This window comes from Mytilus edulis, chromosome 3, assembly GCF_963676685.1.
Source record: "Mytilus edulis chromosome 3, xbMytEdul2.2, whole genome shotgun sequence".
Taxonomy (NCBI): Eukaryota; Metazoa; Mollusca; class Bivalvia; order Mytilida; family Mytilidae; genus Mytilus; species Mytilus edulis.
Genome location: NC_092346.1, coordinates 81761689 through 81785450, shown reverse-complemented (window position 1 = coordinate 81785450; position 23762 = coordinate 81761689). Strand labels below are relative to the sequence as shown.

The window sequence follows — 23762 nt, the reverse complement described above, 5'->3', positions numbered from 1 at the left end:
GTGCACCATTACAATGGTTTATACACATTGAATAGAAAGTGATGTTGATAATACTTCAATGAGAATGCAACATAACGTCACATATCACATACATTCAAAGGACTTCAAAGAGATCAACATAGAAAAACGTGTCCTACAACACTAGCATATCAAACTCTAAATCGTCCCGAATCTGAAAAAAATGTAAATATTTATCAGACTTTAAAAAAGCTGCCACATAAGGGCTCCGTGTTCTACTTCTATGACTTCAGGCTCAAATGATGAGACTGCGAGGTGCATCGATAATGTCATTATAATCAGGCCTTAAAATACGGGGTAGTCCAAGCTACCAAGGATTTATTGAACTCTTGTTTCTTAGAAGCACTCACTGTAAAATTAGTTGAACAGAACTTGGCTCATCCGATAGGAATAAGCACAAAAACAAATAACAAAAAGGCGAAAGTCCCAGAGCGTCAATCTTATTAGTTATCAAAGGTACCATTCTTATAATTAGTAAATTGTCTTTCATTTTTTGGTGGCGTGTTTTGTATATGCGACTTTTTGGATTTCTTTGGTTCTTATAACGTGACTCTGTACTTTAAAAGATCCCGTCAGTATGATATTGTTCTATTTTATGTCATTATGATATATTTCTATTATGAATTACAAAATACGTTGAACCATGAACGTCAAAATCATTCGATCGCGTAGTGAAATTAACTATTTGTGGATTCTTATAAATTCTATATACAACTTTTGGACTATTTTAAATCTCGGCCTATTTCTGAAATTTATTCTTACATACTTTTGACTTTTTAACCCTACAATGTATATGCTTACATAGATTGTGGTTTTACTTTTTAATACGCCAGGCGCGCGTTTCGTCTTTATAAGACTCATCAGTGACGCTCAGCCAATACGAGTAAAAAGTTGAAGAGCATTGGGGACCCAAAATTCCAAATACGACTAAGGTAATCTATGCATGGGATAAGAAAATCCTTAGTATTTCGAAAAAATAAATTTTTGTAAACAGAAAATTTATAAAAGTGACCGCATAATTGCTATTCATGTCAACACCGAAGTGCTGACTACTGGGCTGTGTATCCCTTTTTACTGAACGATAGTTCACACCCATATTTTATCTAAATAAATATGAAAACACCCTTGGAGAAACCATGAATGCTATGATTGCAAAGGAAATGGGTATCGATATCGACCAAGGAACAAAGCTATAAACAATTTTAAAAAGTCACCACGGCATTCAGCTGTGACGAAAACCCTTACTCCCGAATAGAAGGCTGTATTAGTGCCGGTATGAAAAAATGTGACACAAATCAAAAGAGCCTGATTAATACAACAATGAACGAAAAACAAAAGATATTTCGTATACACAATTTAAAAAAGGTGAATTAGGGACATTCATTTTATTTGAGATGTGAGGTTTTATCTGCTTTATTTACACATTTCGTACAATTTTACCAAACTTGATGGACATATTCCATTTGGTATATCTGATTGATTTATTTGTAATTTCACGAATTTGTAATCACCCCAAAATACAGTATTAGTTTGACCGAATCACATAGTATGTAGCGTATTTTTGCTAAGACTACATTTAAAGGTTGTCCTTCTGGGATGTTTCTGGTCAAGTTAATAAATCTCCACATATTTTTCATGCGTTTTAATCTATTTTTATGAAAGTTCGGTAAATCTTACATCCTTTTTTTTTAAAATAGGCAATGATAATGAATGTTTTAAAGTTGAATATTAATCAATTAAAACTTATCTTGACATATAACAGTTACATTATGTGACAAAAACTTTGTTGGCAAACAGCAAAATGTTTCTCAGTCTAATTTGGATCTCGGGTATTGTGGGACTCTACAGAAGCTTATAACAGCTGTAGACGTATAATAAGGAAACACGGTTCGATACTATACTCAACTAAATTGTGGATTCAATTTTATGCCAGTGGAAGTATCTATGAATTAGAAAGATTGTGATATATATAAGTTCTAACGTATAAAAATATAGTAGTTGTGTAGGATTTGCAGGATCGCGTGACATCAATCTTAACATGCCCACAAATAGAACAAATATCGCTCTTAATGTGACTGAATGCGTATTCCTTTGATCTTTTACTGAGTAGCAGCATGCTAGGTTATATACTTTTGGTTATCTCCCTTTTGGTAAAGATGTAACTAAGACATTGATTTCCCTATACATCCTCTCAATTCATGTCTTTTAACGGTAGATGTGCAACGTTGCCCAGGCTATTGTATTTTGCAAAGTGTTTTGTTAGTTCATCCTTTCTTATTCAGTGTAAAGACGGTGTTTTTTTTATAGATATATATCTTATTGTTGGTTTCCCCTTTGGGATCTTTTAATATTTTAGCAATTATGTGTGTTGAAACACTGACCGAAGCCCTTTGAGGGAAAAAACAATATCAAATAATGTGTTTTAACTTGACTTACTACACTGATTTATTTCAAGACGATGTTTTCTAAATCACAGTTATCTCCCTTCATTGTCATTTAGAGTTTATTCTTTAATTGCAGTGCAATATTGATCGCAGAATAGCTGTAATTGTAGCATATTCGTGTTGTGCAAAGTTATGTAGATCAGTGACAATCTATCAGGGAATTCATTAGCACTATTTATGCAAGATGCGATGAACTCATGAAGTAGACAATTGAATGTTTGAGTGAGGTATCTCCGATATTTTCAAGTGCTATGTCTTCCATTGTTTTCTGTTTATGAGAGGTTTCTCATTTCTTATATGAAGATTGTAATATATTCCCTGTAAAGCACGTTAACGTCATAAGTTGAAGCCATAGATCATTCACGATAGTTTTGAAGATTCCCATATGTATGCATTTCCCCCCTGCGCCGACTATTCGTTAGATTTCGTTGAGAAACAATTTGAAGAAAGGGACATGGTTTATAAAGATATATAGATTTCTGCATTTTGTTTTTATAATTTTACAAGAGTGCATTTGAAATGTTGAACTATATATTACCGTGAAATGCCAAGTCACCTGATTTCCATTTTACAATTCATGAGCATCGCCTATGTAAACTGCGTTCTGTTGGACTTGGACGTGAAATACCACGATGGAGTTGGACTGTCTGCATGTCAAATCACATCAGTGTACAACAACTGTCCATGGGGTCCTGTCAATCCAATTACCCTAGGTGCAATAGAATAGACCGACCGTATTTGTTATTGTCTGGATTCCTGGATAAACTTCGCTATATATCATATATATTGTACCGTATCTTCAGTAAAAAAAACTGTCGCTAATAACATATTTTTCAAAATTTATATAATCCGCTGAATACATCTTCTCTAAAGTGCGAACAATCTATAGTCTTACAGCTTGTTTTAGTCAATTTTTTGATGACGGGTTCGAGTCAAATTGCCAAGCAACTTTTGAAAACGTCAAATTGAAATGAACGTGTTTTCAGCATTTCCAAGGTCAATTGATGGGCACCTACTATTAATTTGTATTTCGGAACAGCAACTATTTGAAGACGCACTAAGAGATTTAAAAAAAACCCATAAACACACATAAATCTATGAATGGTTTGCGAGAACTTATAATGATTCAATTTTTTGAATATTCAATAATTGTTTGTATATTAAAAATTAGTTACATTATTCAATTCATAAAGCGGCTATTTTTTACACGTTATTACAAAATAGAAGATGTGGTATGGTTGCCAATGAGACAACTCTCCACAAAACAGACCAAACGACACAGAAACTAACAACTATAGGTCACCGTACGGCCTCCAACAATGAGCAAACCCCTTATCGCTATAAATGGCCCCGGAATGAAATATATATAAGTATCAAACTATAAAGTACATACCCATAAAATACCACCAATAATTTCTTTAAATGCTAAATACATTGACTCCCACTATACTTCATTTAAATGTTAGAATTTGTACTTTCTTGTACTTTTGTAATTTCATTTTAATATACGTGTATCTCAATTGACAATGTCATGCTATTATGATTAATCGAACAAATTGAATCCAAATCTTAATAACAGACATCATGCATTCAGACTTAATGAAATAAAACATCCCTATTTACGTTTTTCATTTATTTTTTGTAATTAATAATGTTCATTCAGTAAAACATGTAAATTAAAAATTGACAATCTTATTATTCCTATTTCTCATCCATTCATCTGTTTTAATTAAGAAAATTGTCAATATATTTTCCCGAATTATATAAGAGCATTACAACTATTGAAAGATTTAAAGCTCTGATCATGGAAAATGTCTGAAATTGAAAATGAAGATTGATCGTGACATTCATCCGGGTCATTTGTCGTCATGTTAAATCTCATGGTTAAATCTCGTGGTGACGAAATGTTGCTTCCTAAACCAGAATCAGATTCTCATCAGATTGGCTACTGCAAATGCAGCATAAAGGTTATTGTACACATGTATCATGATACAATAATAAAAGGAAGATTTAAAAAAGTTTTTATTTCTTTGATTCACGTTGACAATCTTGTCCTTTATGATCTCCTTATTTCTTTTCTCCTCTTCAGATTGCAACACTATAAAGAACCAAAGAAATAATTTCAATTTGATAGTTTGTTTTATTGGATAACGTTCTGTGGAGAGATAAAACAATATTTACTTTTGAAACTATCCCTACAATGTATTATTCAGCATACAATCAGCTAATAGAATGGCGTGCCACCGAATACAAATAGCTAGTTTAAGGCATCCTGTTCTGTTTGTCTGGTGAAAGAAATTAGCAAGTGTAAAATCTTCGAGTTAATCACTAGTGTGCAAGTGGGTGTCATGCAAGAAAGTCAATTACCATATAGTTTATTTAACCATAATTCGAGGAGTACCAATTATCAGGTTGGTACTGGAATTTTTACCGTAAAACGCTAAATCTATCATATGACTTAATTGTAACATCTCTGACTGAAAACGGATGCACGCAACGTTGATTATTAAAGAATGGGTCTATTTCTTATGTTACAGTTATCTATAAGGAAACATGCTATTTTTTTCCGTGTAGGTTTGAAGCCAAAAAAATATGCACAGCATCTTTTGGACAATAATTAAGAAAAGAAAGGATGAAAAGAAAGATGACAATATTCGTTGCATCGATGGTCTTATAATAACATTGCATTGTCAATGAACTGAATTTCAGACACTTCTGGTATGTATTAATACTGCCAATACGCTTTGGTGATGACATGTACCATTTGTTTAGGGTCGCAACGGTTTGACTTTCAGTCACAGAGGGAACCATCTGTAAAAAACAAGAGCTTTGGAATGGGTAAGGAACCATGAATCTGCATAGTATCAAGAGCTTCAGAATTGGTAAGATTAAAATGATACAAATGGCTGTTAATTTCCAGTCCATAAAATTATAGAATGATAATATAACTAAGAGTGTTATTCCCTCTTTCAAAGATGACCTTATACAGTTTAGACTGTTCCTTCTTTATGCTCTTTTGTTGTTATATTCTAAAATATATAAGTTAGGGTTTCCTCCATGTTGCACACTGTGATTTTTAGATAAACAGCAATATTATAAAACACCGCAGAGCTCACACCCGTTCCGTACTTACTTCGTTACACTTAATGACATTGTATTGTAGTGTACTAAGTATACGGAAAGGAAACGAGCGCTGTACGGAAATGGATCATAATTATGCTAAACGTAGTTCATAAAAAAAGAATGGAAATTGGGAATGTCACTTTGTGTATATGAGACAACAACCCCACCATAGAGCAATATTAATACCCAATATTAGAAACAAAATATCAGATCAAAATGTTAAACAAAGGCTAAAAAGGTATATTTGCTTCTTTAATTCTAAATAAAAGTTGGGAATGAGGTCAAAAGTGCATCAACTTGAACAATATATGGATAATCTACCACCTTATGAAAATAAGAATTTAGAAGATTTAGTATAATTGTCAATAAGATAAACAACTTTCACTAGAAACCCGATAACGATAATGCTAACAACTAAAATTCACCATCGTACGACCTTCAACAATGTGCAAACTTCATATCGTATAGTACGCATAAAAAGTGTACAGCATTACAAAAGAAGAAACATTTCAAATGAATAAAAACCACGGTCCAATTAATGCTAAACAAAAGAACGGAAAAAATGACAGACAACAACCAACTGCAACCAATGAAAATCAGGTCCTTACTTTGGAATGGCATATACAGAATATGGCGGATTTAAACGTGTGTGTCGGCCCCCAACCCTCTAAACTGGAACAGTTGTATACCAGAACAATATAACAAAAAAAAAAATCAAACAAAAAGACAAAACACAAGGTACCGATCTTACAGTACCCGCAATTTTTGAATGCTGGTTCAAAGCCAATTTCAACTTATAAATAAACCATGTTTTCCAAGAATAAAATATCAATCAGATCACATCTAATGGATTTAGTGTACAGCCATGATACACAGTCTGAGGAAAAAAACACAACGCCATTGAGTAATGCCAAAATATAAACAGGATGAATGAGACTATGTGCATATTACTGTAGAGCAACTATTTATATTTAGTTGTGTTTTAATTTATTGGTGTAGATCATAGGAAAATAATATTCAAAGAATATTCAGTCTTGTGTGTAGGTAGCCTTTTAGAACAAATGTATTCAAATTTCAATATGTTTGCATGGTCGTATTTTAATTTATGGGGTGATGCTGTCAACCAACTTAAATGAACAAATGAAAAGAGAGTAATTTATCATCCAAAAATTCATTTCATTATTTTCTGTTGTTTTATTACATAATTTGATAATCAGGTTCTTGAATTGAAGTCAGCGAACTAGTTTAAAGTACAGAAACATTGCAACACTTGCTAGAAGCCAAGATATAAAGATATTTGGTTAGGTTGCAGAGGTATTCACATGTCCAGAAGAGACCTAAGCTGAGATGTGGTAATGTTAAGATTGACTACATTTTATTATCTGTCGAGCGCACGGCCTTGCATGTAAAAGAATTTAAAAATCATTCTTTACAACTTCCGTGTAGTAAATATGTCAGATGTCCTTTACTTGCAAAAGTCTAAGGTTTAAGAAAAACACATATGGTAAAATTGTTTCTCTACACAATTATATCTTCAAATCATTTAGTTATACTAATAAATATGTAGTCTTTTACGGGATAATTACCCTCTGGATTAGCTTATTGACTCTCAAATTGAGAAGATTCCTTTAGAAAAATTGTCAATAATGAATACATTGATGCTAATCAAAATATACACAGATTTATGTTAAACAATGACAATTTTACTCAATAATAGTTGTATTAAATCGATAGAAGATTGGGTTACAAAAATCACCGTTATTTCCGTAGCATTTTCCAACTGTTTGTATTTGCTGATCTTCGAGAGGAAAGGAACTGAATTCTATGCTGATCCGAGACACATTCTCCGAAAATCAATATGTGAAGATGAAGGCGATTTTGACTGAGCGCATGGCTCATTACTATTTCCTTCGTATTGGATCCGACACGGAAAACTTTATCCTTATATGTGAGTATATGTCTTTTAAAAATTATTCCAATACTATTAATTTATCTATTTTCAAGCAAGTATGAATTTAATTATCCCAGCTTCATGTGTGAAATTGATTAGGGACAAAATAAAACGTACGACTGTTAATTTCATAGTATTTGTAACGGAACAGTTTTATGTGTTTTTTCTTCATGATCATGGTAATTGACATTCCGTAAAAGATGAAGGCGACCGATTTATCAACAAATGTGTTTGATATGCCGACTATTGTGTTAATTGCTCTTGTTGTTTTTAAATATTTAATAAGGTAAGTGTCATTCCGAAAGACATCAAATTGTAGAAACGTGAATAATTTTGCTAGAGGTTTGTTTTATTAATTCATGATATGGTGCAATGTTGCACATTAAAACGTTAATTGCTTTCACGACAGCTGTTGAAACATCTTCTACAGAAGAGCATGGACCTAGAAGAAATTACACGTTTTAAGTCGAAGGGGAGGATTTTCTTTTCGCATTTGTATACTAAGTTATTATAAGAAACAATAAAACACAAAACGTTATGTCGAATTCATATTTATAATAAATTAAGTACATACATACATTAAGCGATTTTCAATAACTGACGACAAAGAATTAGAATACTATATAGTATAATATACAATACAATAAATATATTCAAGTATCTGGTCTCTTAATGTGCACTTAAATGACCAAGCTATTTGATTAGCTTAAAAATAAGATAATTCCGACTAAACACAGTGTAACATTACCATAATGAATACTGTCGATTTCCTATGTTCCCACAAAATCATTATTCACAGCTGTTGAATTTATTCAATGATTGAAGTTATTTTTATGATATGTACATATACAAGAGAGACATGCCTTCATCTTCATATAACTTCTATATATGGAAATGAACCTCTTTACATGTCCATATGTTACAGAAAGAAGATAATAGGAATCACAGACAACAAATAACAATTTCCTAGCATCGGATTAACGTCAATGTACAGATTGAGAAGTGTATAAGACCATTGACGAATGATGCGGAATTATGTAGTGGAATGGAAAACAAAAAGAAATATTCAAATTATTCTCTCCTTTTTCTCGTGGCATGGATTTACTTTGAAGGAATAAATGAAAGTTTATTAAAATGCTATTAGATACAAAAGGTATATCTACCCTTCTTTAGACTGACTCTTTGATGCGAAATGGCAGACTTACTTAATTTAAAGCAGGATATTTTTTTCTACAAAATACATGAGGATGAGAGAAATAAACCAATGCGTAATATGATGTGAAATACTATAACACAATTTTGATGGAAGTTGATATTTGTGAAAGTTAGTTAAAAAATTAATTAAAGTAGTGCTTTAACTGATTGGAGGCAATTAAAGGAAATATGTCCAGTTCTTCGGCCAAAGGAAAAGGCAACGAACCAAATGTAGCAGTGAAATATATACCTTGCTCAAAAGGTGACACAGAACACACTGACGATGAATTGGAAGAAATTGCAATAATGGGGAACGATAAACACGATAACAAGAGGTCAGAATCAAAAGAATACGGGAAGCCCACAGCAAATGGACCTCATATACTTTCGGGTGGAATGGGATTATTTCAGGTGATAAATACACGCGACAGAACAATGTCAATAGGAGAACGCCTCAGTAAAGGGGGGCGAATCAGTCTATCGTCCCCTGTTTATTCGAATAAAGTTGTCGAGCAAAAATCAAGATCAACGTCAAAGCAAAGTTTAATGGATTTATTTGGCAGTAGAATTGACAGAAGTAAGTCACGAGCAAAAAGTTTTTCTGCTCGAGGAGATCTGTCTTTGATGAAAAAAGTAAGATCTTCTGAGGTCATGACACCAAGAGAAATACGAAAGCTGCGCAAGAAAGATATAGAAAGTAAATTTGGAAAGAAAAGCAAAATAGTGAAAACAGAAAGGTTGGAAACTACCACAACCCTTTCTGATCACGAAGGGTGTAACTGGACCTTTGTTTTTGACCCATCAGGGCGGCTAGCCTATTGGTGGTCATCAGTGGTCAGTTTAGCATTTCTCTATAATTTTTGGGTTATTATATATAGATATGCATTTCATGAGATTGATACAGAAAATTACGGTGTTTGGTTCGCTTTAGATTACACGGCAGATCTTCTTTATATTTTGGACATAGTATTTCACTTCCGGACAGGATATTTAGACGATGGGGTTCTACAGACAGATGCTATTAAGTTAAGAATACATTATATGAATACAACAATGTTTTATATAGATTGTTTATGTTTGTTACCGTTAGATTTTCTTTATCTTTCAATTGGATTCTGCTCAATTTTGCGTTGTTTTAGATTAGTGAAAGTATATAGATATTGGGCATTTTTAGACAGAACGGAAAGGCATACTAATTACCCAAACGCTATGAGAACAGTCACTCTAATGCATTATCTGCTTGCCCTGTTCCACTGGAATGCTTGTCTGTACAATATTGTTGCAACACATGAAAACGCATCAAGTACATGGACAATGCCAAAAGACGATGGATCAACTGTTAAGAAATACTTACATGCACTATACTGGAGTACACTTACACTTACTACATTTGGTAACTTACCAAGACCATTAACCGTATCGGATTATTCATTCATAATTTTTGAGATGATTTTTGGACTTCTACTGTTTGCGACTGTTTTAGGACATATTTCAAATATTGTGGCCAACATAAGTGCTGCTAGAAAAGACTTCCAAGGTAAGCATTTTCATTACTAGTATATATCTTTAAAATGTTAGGCGTAATACGGTAAATCGTTGTCCGAGTTCCCATTTGTATGTCTGTCCGTTTGTTCGACAGATCACATATCGCAACTTCTCTGATTGTATTACCATGTTAAACATTGTAAAAGTTGGACAAAATCTTAAGATTTCGTCGGTTTCAATAAGACAACCCTCGAGTGCTTTGTACGATTTTGACATTAGTAGTTGCAGATTTACAGAACAAGGTCAATAGTAGAATCGACATTGTATGTCCGTCTGATGACATCTTTATCTTTAGTTTTTGTTATATAGTTAATAATTCCAATTATTGACGCTCTCATTATATTTCAACATGTATAACTTTTATCACTTACAGAGTTATGGGACTTTGTTCACTTGCATATTCAGGTTTGATTTCTCTCATTCATGTGACACATTTGCATGATTATATAAAGATTTTGTGAAAAACTAAAGTTTCTGTTTATGTTTGAAAATCATAGTGAACAGGTTTATCATACGCAAAGGCTGCAACGTTTTATTTACTATTCAGTAAGTCTCGTAGTTCATCTAAGTACAGGTAGATCTCATTAGACCAGATATAATGTAACCCTTTCGCCATACATTCATCCACTATTCGCTTGTCAATATTCAGATTCGAAAAATGCTAAGTTCATAGACTACATTGATTGCAAGTGTCTCAATATTCAGAGGAATTTAGCGTTTGACTTTATTTTTCTTAGAATTGTATATTGTAACATATCAACCTAGATATATTGGTCACTCGTTAACTTATCAATGGAAACTGATTTATGTCTCAAAAATATGTACAAACACATGTTTTAGTTTCTGCTAGTTGTTATTAACACCTAAGTGTATCTGTAAGAGTTTAAAGCTAAGTAACAGTATTTCGCTAAAGGCAAAATGAATATATGTAACAAACATATTTATGGAAGCTTTTCCTCAGTACAATGAAAATGACAACACACTTTAAGAATGCTCACGTATTATATTGAAGTGTACAGTTATCATGAAATAGAAGTTCCGTCATAATATAAGTTCCAAGTGGAAGAAATATTCTGTTATGTTATTTTTACTGGAACAAATATTACAGTATACTTTTCTAACAAAATAAAGGATATAGACTATTTGTTCCAATAGGAACAGATATTATGACATTGTTCATAACGAAGTTTCCAGGGGAATTTCATTCTGTTAGGCGGAACAAACATATGTTGACGCAATATCTTGAATCATCTGAAAAGGAAGTGAAGTACAATAACTGGTGAACGAAAAAGGGAAAAAATATATATAGACAGTAAGATAAGTAAGGATGTTTTGTCCTTATACTAGAGGACCCAGCGATAAAAAAACAAAAATATCGAACTCAAAGGAAAATTCAAAACGGAAAGTCCGTAATCAAAGGGCAAAATCAAAAGCTCATATCAAACGACTGGATAACAATTGTCATATTCATGACTTGGTACAGGCATTTTCATATGTAGGAAAGGGGCGTGGATTAAACCTGGTTTTATAGATAGCCAAACCTCTGAAATGTATAACACTTACTCTATTAAGAATCTTGAGTCCAAAAAAGTAGATATTCTAAAACGATATATTCTCTGGATATATTCTCTGGATATACATCTTTATTTTCTCGAACCAAATCACAGAGACATAAAAGATAATTATGCATATTTCTACACATTTAAATTAATAACGTACGAAAGTAGATAGAAACATTTTAATAAGAAGAGTTCATTTTTTTGTTGATCTAAATTTTAATAAGTTAACACAACTCACCTAGATCTGAACATGTTTTGGAATTCAATAAATCATGAAACATCATAGTGTTAGGTCTATTCCTTTTTTGTTTGATGGTCATTACTTGACTTACTTCCGCGTGTAGAAAATCAAGGTGATATATAAGACATGGTTTGTTTTTAATTGTAATAGCTAATATAATCAGTCTGGGAATTCCTGGCAAGCCATAACTCTACAATGTTATGGTAAATCATAACCTTCATAGTTATGGATATCCATAACTGTGCATTTTGAGGGTGGGAGAAATTATTATTCATTTATCTTCATAAGGTTATGGGCATCCATTACCTTTCTAGTAAGGGTTTACCTTAACCTTCAGTCATAAAAAGGTTTTGGTAGTCCATACCATAAACAAAAGGCTATATTTTGTATCTTACAGATCCATTTCAGAATACAATTCAATTATTCAAGAAAATATAAATGTTAGACCTATAAAATTTGATTGGAGTATAAACCAAGCAAACACAGTAACATCTTTAAAATGTTATTAAAATGTTGTGTCTAATGTCTTGAAAATACCACCAAAAAACGTGAGAAAACTTAAAATGTATGGTTGGGTGTATATTGCTAAAACGTTTTCTAATATATTTTTCTAAAATATTTGCATAATATAATTAAAATGTTGTCAAGAAATATCATGATAATGTGAAAACCAATGGCGATAATGAAATATTTCGATGTCATACTTATGTTATCAACACCAAATGTTCCTTTCAGCAACCAAAACATGAAATTCAAACATATTATCATTTCTTGGGACACCCCCTCAAATACACGACATATTTATCAAGGCAATTTTCTGTCTATATATTTTCTAATGTTTAACCTTTAGCAAAGTTGTGATAATAAAACCTTTCTGTATGTTTTAGAAAGCCTCGTTATAGGGTTAGGAGTAAATACTATACTAACCAATACAATTAGAGAAAGTAATCCCAAACGAGTAATAACTTGATTTTGTATAAATAACTGTAAAATAGTCAACTTTGTTTTAATTACTTACGATAAGTGCAATATTTTCATGGTATATAATTGCTTTGAGAATATAAAATTATTATTTCAGGATGAAAATCGATTTTTATCAAAAATTGGTTTGCTTGCTATGAACATTCTTTCTAATGATACATGGAGCGCAGCGTTAAATTTTTAGATTCATTTTTTTTAATTCCTTTATTAGAAACATCCTTTATAATAACATGGATAGCATGCCGTCCAATGAATATTAAACAATACTTAATGAAATTTTTAACATTAACTGACATCAATATTCATTGATATACTTGAAAATTGACACAAAGAAAATATTAATTGGTTTCTAAAACACAGGGCGATAGTGAATAAGCCTTATGAATAAGAGAGTATGCATTTTCAGAAATAAATCAACTGATAAGTTTTCAAAATGATTAATTAATGAGGACATCTTTTTTTCGGTTCATCGATCTTCATGTAATTACTAGTCTTTTGTAAAACAAACTGTCTCTCAAACTACTTATAAGTACACTTAATTTACGAGTATTATTTCCAAAGTCAGACAGGTTATATGAAGAAAAAGTGATAGGGAGCTATGTAAGCACTTTCCTCTAAAGATCACAGTTATACTAAAACACTGATAAACTGTGAGGGAAAAAAAAACGCACCATAAAGGTACATTATTTTATCATATTTTCTGATATTATTCTATTTAAATGAATTTACTCGACTTTGTTTATTACCAAACCTGTATATTTGATCTGTCTCGAATATGTGGGTACTAGGCATGTGGGTACTAAATCAATAGATGACCTGACATATAAATCAGGATACATATAACACATGATATAAGAATTTTAAGTCTGATCCAGAATACAAACGGATAGTATAAGGCAGTAGTACATTATATAGGATATTTACGCAAACAAATGTCTAGAGAAAACAAAGTTTTAACGTCAAATACTATTGAATTTATTGCATGCTAAAGTCTCTCGCCTCTTCTGTATTTTGTGGATATATTTTGAATTTGGCAACCAAAACAAATAGAACAATAGCTGAAAGTGACAAATGATTTGAGGCATACGCAATACATAAATGAATGTTACTAGCGTCACACTTGTGACCAGTTTATTAAAATACAAAGTTTTGAACTATTAGGTATCACAGTGCTTAATAGTCTGGTTTAATTAAAGAACCATATGTATAACTGTTTCACACCTTTTACACATCTGAGGGAATTGAGAGGTCTGTTTGTATCTGGGAATTTGTAGTAAAACACTTGTTTGACTAGTTGAAATCTGTTTGGATAACTTGACTTTTTACTTTTTCTATTCCGAAATGCATTCAGAGTAGTGATAATATATTGTACAATCATTTTCTAAACTGATACTAGAATACCTGTATTTCAATAAAAATAAAACCAACACCGGTAGCTCAAAAAAAGGGGGGATTCTTCCAACAAAAGATACAAATTCAATCTTCTGAAACGAAAATACCAAAATCCAATTTAGCTGTACTTATTTCCATTTTTGGTTTGACGACAGACGCTATCCTTATTGCCATACATTCTAATGAAGACACTCTAAGCAATAGCCTCTATTATCTAATGACCAGTGCCTATATATTACAATGTATATTTAGGTACCAGTCGGGTTGATAGTAAATCAATAGCTCTTCAACGTCTAACATTGCGAAACTAAAATACATACTGAATTTTGTTTTAGTTGATTTATAGTTGAACTGTTAAAGTACTTGATCGAGATGAATAAAGGGAATTTGAGTACTCTATAATACTTATACTATAAGTTAAGTTTTTAATTAATTAATTTTTATTGACCTTTTCGACGTTATCTTCGAACATTTGGGTAATTCCTTTTCAACTTTTGATATTGTCAAATTTCCAATAATTGGCGTCGAGGAATACTGATGGACACTTAACTTTCGAAAAGTGCATATGGTGTATTTAATTAAGCTCGAAAATATGTCGATAAGATTTGCGTGGGAATATTTGTTTAGTGGGAAAGGTTAAGAAACGAATTACAAATAAAATCTTTAAATCAAGAATAACGCCAAGGATGCACATTCTTATATGGAGAACCTTTAGTATTATTTTTCTTTTAAATATTGCTTATTTTTAAACGAAACAGCAGCAAAGTAAATATAATAATGATGTGTTTCCTTAATCATAGAGCGTGTTTACTGACTTAATTCAAGTTACATAACTAGAAGAATTAATGTGACCTTCTCTTATACAACTGTGGGCTTTTATGTAATGTTTCAAATACATTACTTTGTTTGATTTAATAACAGAACAATACATGTGCATTAACGATTTTTACCTTTTTCAATTTTTCAATTGGTGCAATCATGTATTACAACATTTGATAATTTGTATCAGAACAGGAAAAATGCATCAGATACTACAAGTTCAATAAACAGTTTTATTACATCAACATTAAATTTGTAAGATTTAAGAAACAATTCATGCATCCCATTTTTATAACAACTCGTTCAGTAAATGAACACAGATTTTACTCGTTTCTAGAATGATTAAGTTGATATAATAATGAAAAAAATCTACCCTATGTACTCATTGTAAATTATAGGTGTTAGTCATGTCTAGATGTAATTGCTGAGAGTGTCTTAAATTTTGTTTTTTAGCGTATGTCACTTGATTATAAACGGAAAGTGCTAACAAATACAACTTAAAACTTGATTTGATACTTACGTTACATAAGAAAGAAGGTGGGAACTACAGGAATTTTTAAATAAAAATCCAGATGTACCTGTTATCGTTTTTAAGGGTTTTTTTTGTGTGTTCTACAACGTACAGGGTCTTTGATTTTAGCAAGATCAACATTAATGAGACAGCAAATGATCAACGCAAATATCTTTTTAGAAATTTTAAAATTTCTTGTCTGAAAATAAAATCTGAAACCTCAGTATTCACGTTTTTCAAAATTTACTTCGGTTTTCATTATGATGTTTACCAATATTAAGTGAAGCATATCGGTTCAGTTGTTTGACACAATTCAATTTTCCAATTCGATACGCTACACTCGTTGACTGATCAGTATGTTTAATTCGATATTCAATACATTAAGCCATTCAACAATGTAAATTCAAAGCAATAATAAAATCAATATGTTACCGCTAATGATATCAACAGCAACAACACCTATGAGAACATTACGAAATTATTTTTTTCTAAAAACGTTAAATGTTGTAGGATAGCTAAATTGTTTTTCAATTAATAACTATTACAGTGTCGTTCATCACATTAACGGTGTTGTAAAGCTCATCGATTACCTTCATATCAACTGCAGGTAAATATAAATTGCAGGTGACAGTCGGTAGGTCGTCTGATTCAACGTCACCAAACTCGTATTGAGTGACGTCACTTGTTGCAATGTGAACAAATCGATGTAACATCATGTAGTTAAGATACATAATAACATGAGACTAATAAAGTCAACAGTAGTATACCGGTGTTAATCGGCCACCAACAACCGACTCCTCTTAACCAATCAGTAGCCAGGGGTTGTTTTTTTACGAACTATTAAACCCTTTAAAACTATTAAGCAAGATTATAGTCGAGTTTTTGTTTTAGCTGCATCTTATGTATTTGAAATTGCCAGAATGCAGGAATTATTCAAGATTAACACATATATTCGGGCATTAAAAAGCACATGGTCTTAATGGCAAGTACCAATCCATTACAAATGCCAGGGTACAAACAAGTAGCCTACATGTTTCACGACCGCAATCCTCCCTCTCAATTACACAAAAATAGTCTACAGGTCTAAAAGTAAATCACGCAATATAGAAATTTACTACTGAATAAATAACATGGAATTCAAAGGCAATTCATTCGAAAGTGGGTTAAAAATGTGCTCCCTTCTACATGAAGATTGTTTACGCTTTAGCTCAACTGTTGGATGAATAGTTCCGACAAAAGAGAGATGAGAACTCTACTGTTAGTGTGAGAGGTCAGTTATTCCTTAAACTCGTAAGATTGTAGTAAGGAAAGATTGACCGCAAATGAATAAAGTAGTATATTATGTCTGTAGCCCTTGAATTAAACGGTAACCGTATAAAATTTGAATTATTAAATTTGTAGAAAACTTATCCCGTTTTTATGATAATTTATTTAAACTTTATTTTTGGGATTTTTGTTGTTATTTTGATAAATATTGAGTAGGTTTGTCGATACAAAGAACAATTATAGCTATAAAAGGAAGAAACTATGTGAATCATGCGACAATGCGTGACTTAGAGTCGTTTGCAGCTTATAATACATCTTAACTTAATCAACTACTAAATATATAGAAATTACGTTTTCAAAAGGCCAAAGTACGTGAAACAGAAGTTTAAATTTTATTCAATAAAAAGGAATAGGTCACCGCAATCAACAATGAGACGTCTTAAAAAAAGTAAAGACCTCTTATAACCTAACCTCTTCAAGAATAATACAAGTAACGACACCATATTCTCATTAAAGTTGATCATACATATTTTTGCTAATATTTCCGCACTTTCCCGTTCTTAAGGTATAGGTCAAACGGAGACAATGCATGAACATTTGTTGCAGACACTTAAATAAATCCTTTTTATTGGATAAAAACAATTATTGGAAATAAACCAATAAGTTATTGTGTAAAAATGAAGAAGGAATTTCCTTCCTTCCTCAAGGATAAAATCTTTACAGCAGTGGTATTCTGTCTGATATAGCCCATGAATCGATATTGCCATTTATACGACATACGTCTGTAAACTAAACAGGGAACCATATGAGATGTCTTTGTCAGAAAATAGAAATTGCATACAAAATAAATTCTTTATTAACGAAGGCAGATTTTTCCGTATTCAATCAGATATAAAACACTGATGGCTACATATAGAGATACATAGTTCAGCATCCGTCTTTAATTTGTTCACTGCTAATTAAATCTGAATAAACAAATCTTTCAAACGAAACATTCGGTATAATCAATTGGTCCAAATTGAATAGTTTTCTCCTTCCGCTGCTAGTACCAAGCAAAACATTAAACCTGCGCACAAAGTAAAATGAGAAGAAATAAAATTGTTCATAAAAGCCTCTCTTTGGGGCATTGGAATGATAGCTGATTATAGAATAACAGAACATATTGACAGTATTGTAACACGCCTTGTGGAATGAAAAAAAAAACGGAAATAACAAACGTCAAACCAACAAACCAAAGAAATAATCAAGAGGCCTTCATACGGTTTAACTTGCTATTGGTAAAGTTCAGAAATAGTAAAACGAGATGCTGGTAAATGTAAATAACACGGTAACTCAACGATTCAAATAACAAAAAGATATTCTATGTCATGTGATAGGATCTAAATCTTTGCCTTTAAGCACAGGAAAAGTAAATGATTTAACAGGGACGTTTGGCGATCTGTCATAAACACAGAAATATTTCAATGGACATCAAATCAAGAAGCCCTACTTAACGCATGTTAAAAATAGAAAAAAACCGAGTTACTATATCTTAAGATTGCCGAGTAGCATTTTTTCGCCTGTTGCTAATAGTTATGGTGTTGTATGTCTGTGCATCTCCGTTAACATTTTGCGTGTTGTTTAAACAACAATTTTTTACATATGTATATGGCACTATATCTTGTACACACACAACCCATATTTCATGTAATTCAAGCAACATCTTATTCACACCAACTCGATATGATACTAACATAAAACCAATAGCCTATGTAAACAAATTAATATCCTCTCTCCCTCCCAAGATATTATGAATAACTTCATATACTACACCAAAATACATACTGTACTATGTGAATTCACCACATAACCTATGTTTATCCAACTTATATCCTGTGTACGCAAACTCCATGTCATATATATGTCCACTAACTTTACATTCTATGTGTATCCGTTTAAAATATTATGCACACCAACCTGATATCCTATGTTGGTTTACCATAAAACTACGAACATCCAACCCATATCCTATCAAAAAATAGCTTTGTGAACCAATTAAATATCCTTTCTTTTCCTATTTATCTTATACTTAACAGATTTCAAAGCTATTTTGACGTTTTAAGATAGTAAAATAATAATGTAGGCTTAAGAAAAAAATTCAGATAGCCTTTTGAAAAATGAAAACAAATGTATTTGTCTAAAGCGATTTCCGGGATTTACATTTACTCAGATCGCTCAAACCGAAACTTTGAAAGTGTAAGCTTGAAACAGGAATTCAATTGGTAAAAGCAGGCTCAAAGTAGGTCAGGTAAGGGCCGATTTTGGCCTCAAATTTCAGGTTCATCTATGCAAGGACGTATAACTAACGGGGATAATATACGTCCTTGATCTATGGAAAGATTTTGAACACATTTTAAACAGTTTAATGTCTATTTCAGTTGATTCAATTAGTTAGTGTGAAAGTTTTTAGCTGATTTAGTCATTAAATACGCTCTGATTCAAGCTTAAATATGAAAAATCTATCGAATATGTCAAAAAATGTCACTTTTCAGATAGTTTTTGTCAAAAATGAAAGTGGCCGCATCCGTGTTCATCCTCAACCTTGATATATGTTATGTATTATCATCAAATACAACTTACATTTCAATATTAAGAATGAACACGAATGCGGCCATTTCCATTTAAAACGGAAACCGTCTAAAATTTAACTAAAATGCTAAAATTGTTAAGATTTCAGTAATTTAGCATGACTTAATGATGCTAGTACCCGATATATTAGTATTGTATTGTCAAAAGCAGCCCATATTCATGTAGCAGAAGCATTATACTTTCCAAAAAATAACTACAATTTTATATTTTAACAATTTTGTAAAACTGCTATATGCTGGTGCCAAAAAGGGGCCTTACTGTACCTACTCCTTTCTCTGTGTATTTCAGTTGAAGACATTTTAACGATAAATTGTTCTTCGTCATCGCTTAAATCTTTTGCATAATTATTCAACAGAAAATAATTAGAAAATTACCATGGTAAGGGAGAAAAGCTGATAATGTTAGAAAAGTCGGCATATGAATAATAAGTATTGTCCGATGCTGTAAGTCTTTAGATTTAGAGAGAAATTTGTAGAATAATTATCATATCAAAACGTTTGTCACAACATTTGGACGTTATTTTCTATTGATATAGCTTGAAATTAGTTTTCTATGTTTGTCTGATATATTTTTCATATAGTCTGAGGTATGTGTTATCGTTTTGTTTTTAGACTAGATGAACACAACAATGAGATGCGATGAATATCACAATAAGACAGCAAACCAATACATAAACCTAAAATACAAGTAGACAAGTGCCAAAAAAACAGAAGGCATGTGCATGCTTGTTTGCTCTTTAGTCGGGTTGGTTTTACTTTGACATATATCCTGTTTCCATTCTCTATTTCATTATTTAGATGTCTCTCAGAATTATGTTTTTTCTCTGGCATTTATGCCGTTTTATGTGAGCCAAATATCGGTTGTTTTTATTTTGTGTATGAGAAATGATGTTATTATTTAATCTGATTTTTTTTAAACTTGTTATTCAAGTATTGTCATGAAGAAATGGATTTTCACTGAACCAAAAGTAAACAATTACCAAGTCAGCATGACGGTATTAATAACACAATATTGATTTTAACAGTAAAATGCAAGAGTATTACAAAACTTGAAATGGTGTGGTGACAGATGTTGACAGTCAACAGAGATAAACACCCTTTTCAACTGCATAGTTTATATATCAATGATGCAGAAATCCAGGGTTTATTAGTTATATATATATATATATATATATAGTTTAAAGGGGTAAAGTTATCTTCAACTTTTCAAACATAAACTCAACTTAACTAGTAGATTTCAGTTAAAAGTTGATCTTATTCTAAACATTCCCTTTAAAATCCACCTTTCTGAGGTAATATAAGAAGGGTTGACAGGTAACTTTTTTCATTAATAAGATGCTAGAAAATTCACCAGAGAAGTAATAAAATGAACATCGTCCTTTTGCGATTATACCTTAAACATTTAAAAACCAGCCTAGTTTATAGATTTTTATTTTAGTTCTATTTTGTCATTCATAAATCATAAACCTTTGCATATTGAACAAAATAGCCACTTTGTTTGCCTTCCTTGCGCACTGTCATATTTATTCTTGAAACTAGATATAGAATAAAGATTCTTTATTCCTTTCGTGTGGGTTGAGTTATATCACAATGCACGTAGGCCCTCAAAAAAGTGATAGAACGCTAATACCCAGTTTATAAATCTAAGACAGTAGGACGATAATTTCAGTTTATAAATATAAGACAGTGAAACACTAATTTCAAGTTTAAAGAGCTAAACACAGTTTTTTGTTAACAGAATAAATGAGCACTTCAAACGATGGTGAATGAACGCATATATTTCCGTCAATAAGTCGGCTTGAAAGCGATCTATTGTTTACATAAGAGTGTTTACATATAACATTTAAACATTTTAAATGTCAAAGAATCATTGTCTTCAATAATTATTTGAATTAAATATTTCTATTCCTGACACGCAAACGTTATTTATTATATAATTACAGAGTAGGACACAAGACTCGTGTGTTACGATAAATTGCACTATCTACTGTATAAGTATCATTTTTATCCTTTTTAACACTTTTTACCAGTCTTTATTTAGGTAGCACAACAGTTTAACACTGAACATTTTAGGTTGTGTAATTTATAGCTATTACTCAGTCATTGTATAAAATACTAAAATAAAGGAAATACCATATTAATGGACAGATACACTGTGTCGATGCCACTGCTGGTGAAGGGTCCCCTCCCGAGTGTATCAACAACCCAGTAGTCAGTACTTTTGTGTCGACATGAATTATCATTGCTATGGTAAAAAAAATACTAAGGCTTTTCTACCTCAGGAATAGATTACCTTAGCTGTATTTGGCAAAACTTTTATGATTTTTTTTGGTCCACAAGGCTCTACAACTTCGTACTTAATTCGGCCTTTTTAACTTTTTTTTATTCCACACTGATGAGTCTTTTTCTGAGAAACACGCGTCTGGAGCAAATACAAAATTCAATCCTGGCATCTATGATGAGTTAACAGCAAGAAGCAATTTCCCTCAAAGTTGATAAATCATCAATTACCTGAATCTCTATGAATGATCGTATTGAACTAAATTAAAAAATAAATCCTACAATTATTGTTAAAAAACTACTGTTGACATATCTAGAGACAAATGTTGTAAGAGTAATTATATTTCAATATAAAACCTCTTTTGAAATTAATTTGCATACAAAGTCCAGTAAAAAAGACCAAGTCATTATTCTCTAATAGGATATAAGAAATTTTTCTCAAAAAATGTTTGAAGTCTGAGTGACCCTTAACGAGTTTGTATCACGTGCTAATTCAAACAAAATAAGATTGTTTGAAAAGTGTTACATTCGCCAAAAAAAATAATTACAAAACGTAATATTTTATTAATATTTTCCCTCAATATGACAGCCGATCAATATTTCTGAATATAAGTAACAATGTGTTTATGCAGTAGCTGATTGGTTTCTTTGGTACCTTCAATGTCTTTATATATCACAAATATACACCATTTCAAACATGGACGGGTGTATTTTTTATAAAAAAGATGTATACCTACATTTCATTAACTCATATTAATAACATAAGACAAGCACTAATTGCAAACTTTTTTTCTCTTTGTTACACTTTGTGTTTCCTTTAGTTTGTATCCGGGATTTGTTTTCTTTCAATCGATTTATGACGTTTGAACAGCGGTATAATACTGTTGCCTTTATTTAGGGAAAATTACTGTTACTGCATATAGGTATCCTCTGTATACTAAGTACATCATTGTTAAATATAAGAGTATAATGGGGAAAGACCGTCGGTTTTCTATAAAATGTCCATATGTTGAGCATTGAAATAACAGAAGAGTACATAATACACAAATTAGTCAAACAGAAAAATTAATCAGAAGACAATCACAAACAAGAAAAAACTGTCCTCGGTTGATAATACATTAAAAAAAACCAACGGTTTCGGTCCTATCTTGTTCCTTATGTAAAGGAATGACTTCAGTGAATGCACCAAACACAGCGCACTTAGATTATTAAAACATGACAGCATTAAATGCAAAACATATAGAAGCTGCGACTGGGACCCGCATAGCAAATCACAAACACAAAAACTTAAAACGGTCCAACGTAGATCAGCTAGGTTCACCTGCACCAGGTAACAAAACACCAGCCCAGTCACTGGAATTCTACATAAATACAAACAACTGGACAACCCTAGAGAAAAGGCGCATAATAACACGTATATCTGCTACAAAATCTTACATCATAAGATTTGCTTACCTAATCCGACACTAGACCACGAAATAATTCACACAATCATTCTTACAGACCTACACAGACCACAAAAGATTCCTATAACTATTCATTTTACCCAAGAAGAATAGCACAAATGAACCTTTTACATGTAGCTGCAGTAAGATGTTATACAACATCTCGACCACTCGCGTGTCAAAACCTTCAGTGTCTAAATGACCCTAGGACTATTGAACTTTGAAATAAAATTCAAGAAAAATATACCCTTGAAAGGCGCTTAAATGATTTTAATGTCTATCAGACAATCAAGTTTAAGAATAAAGCCACAAATTACGCGTTCATTTTGAGGCGTTTAAGAAAGATTAGAATTGTTTTGAAAGTAA

At 31.8% G+C, this 23762-nt stretch overlaps 1 protein-coding gene across 1 annotated transcript in view; it reads left to right on the top strand.

Moving 5' to 3' along the window:
* Window positions 1–7371: 7371 nt before the first annotated feature.
* LOC139514526 (cyclic nucleotide-gated channel rod photoreceptor subunit alpha-like) overlaps window positions 7372–23762 on the top strand; it is a 114482-nt gene continuing 98091 nt past the window's right edge. Inside the window, exons 1-2 of the mRNA XM_071303885.1 lie at window positions 7372–7533; window positions 8462–10267. Of these exons, the coding sequence (XP_071159986.1) occupies window positions 8920–10267 (1348 nt within the window). The 5' untranslated portion in view covers window positions 7372–7533; window positions 8462–8919. The remainder of the gene's footprint in view (window positions 7534–8461; window positions 10268–23762) is intronic.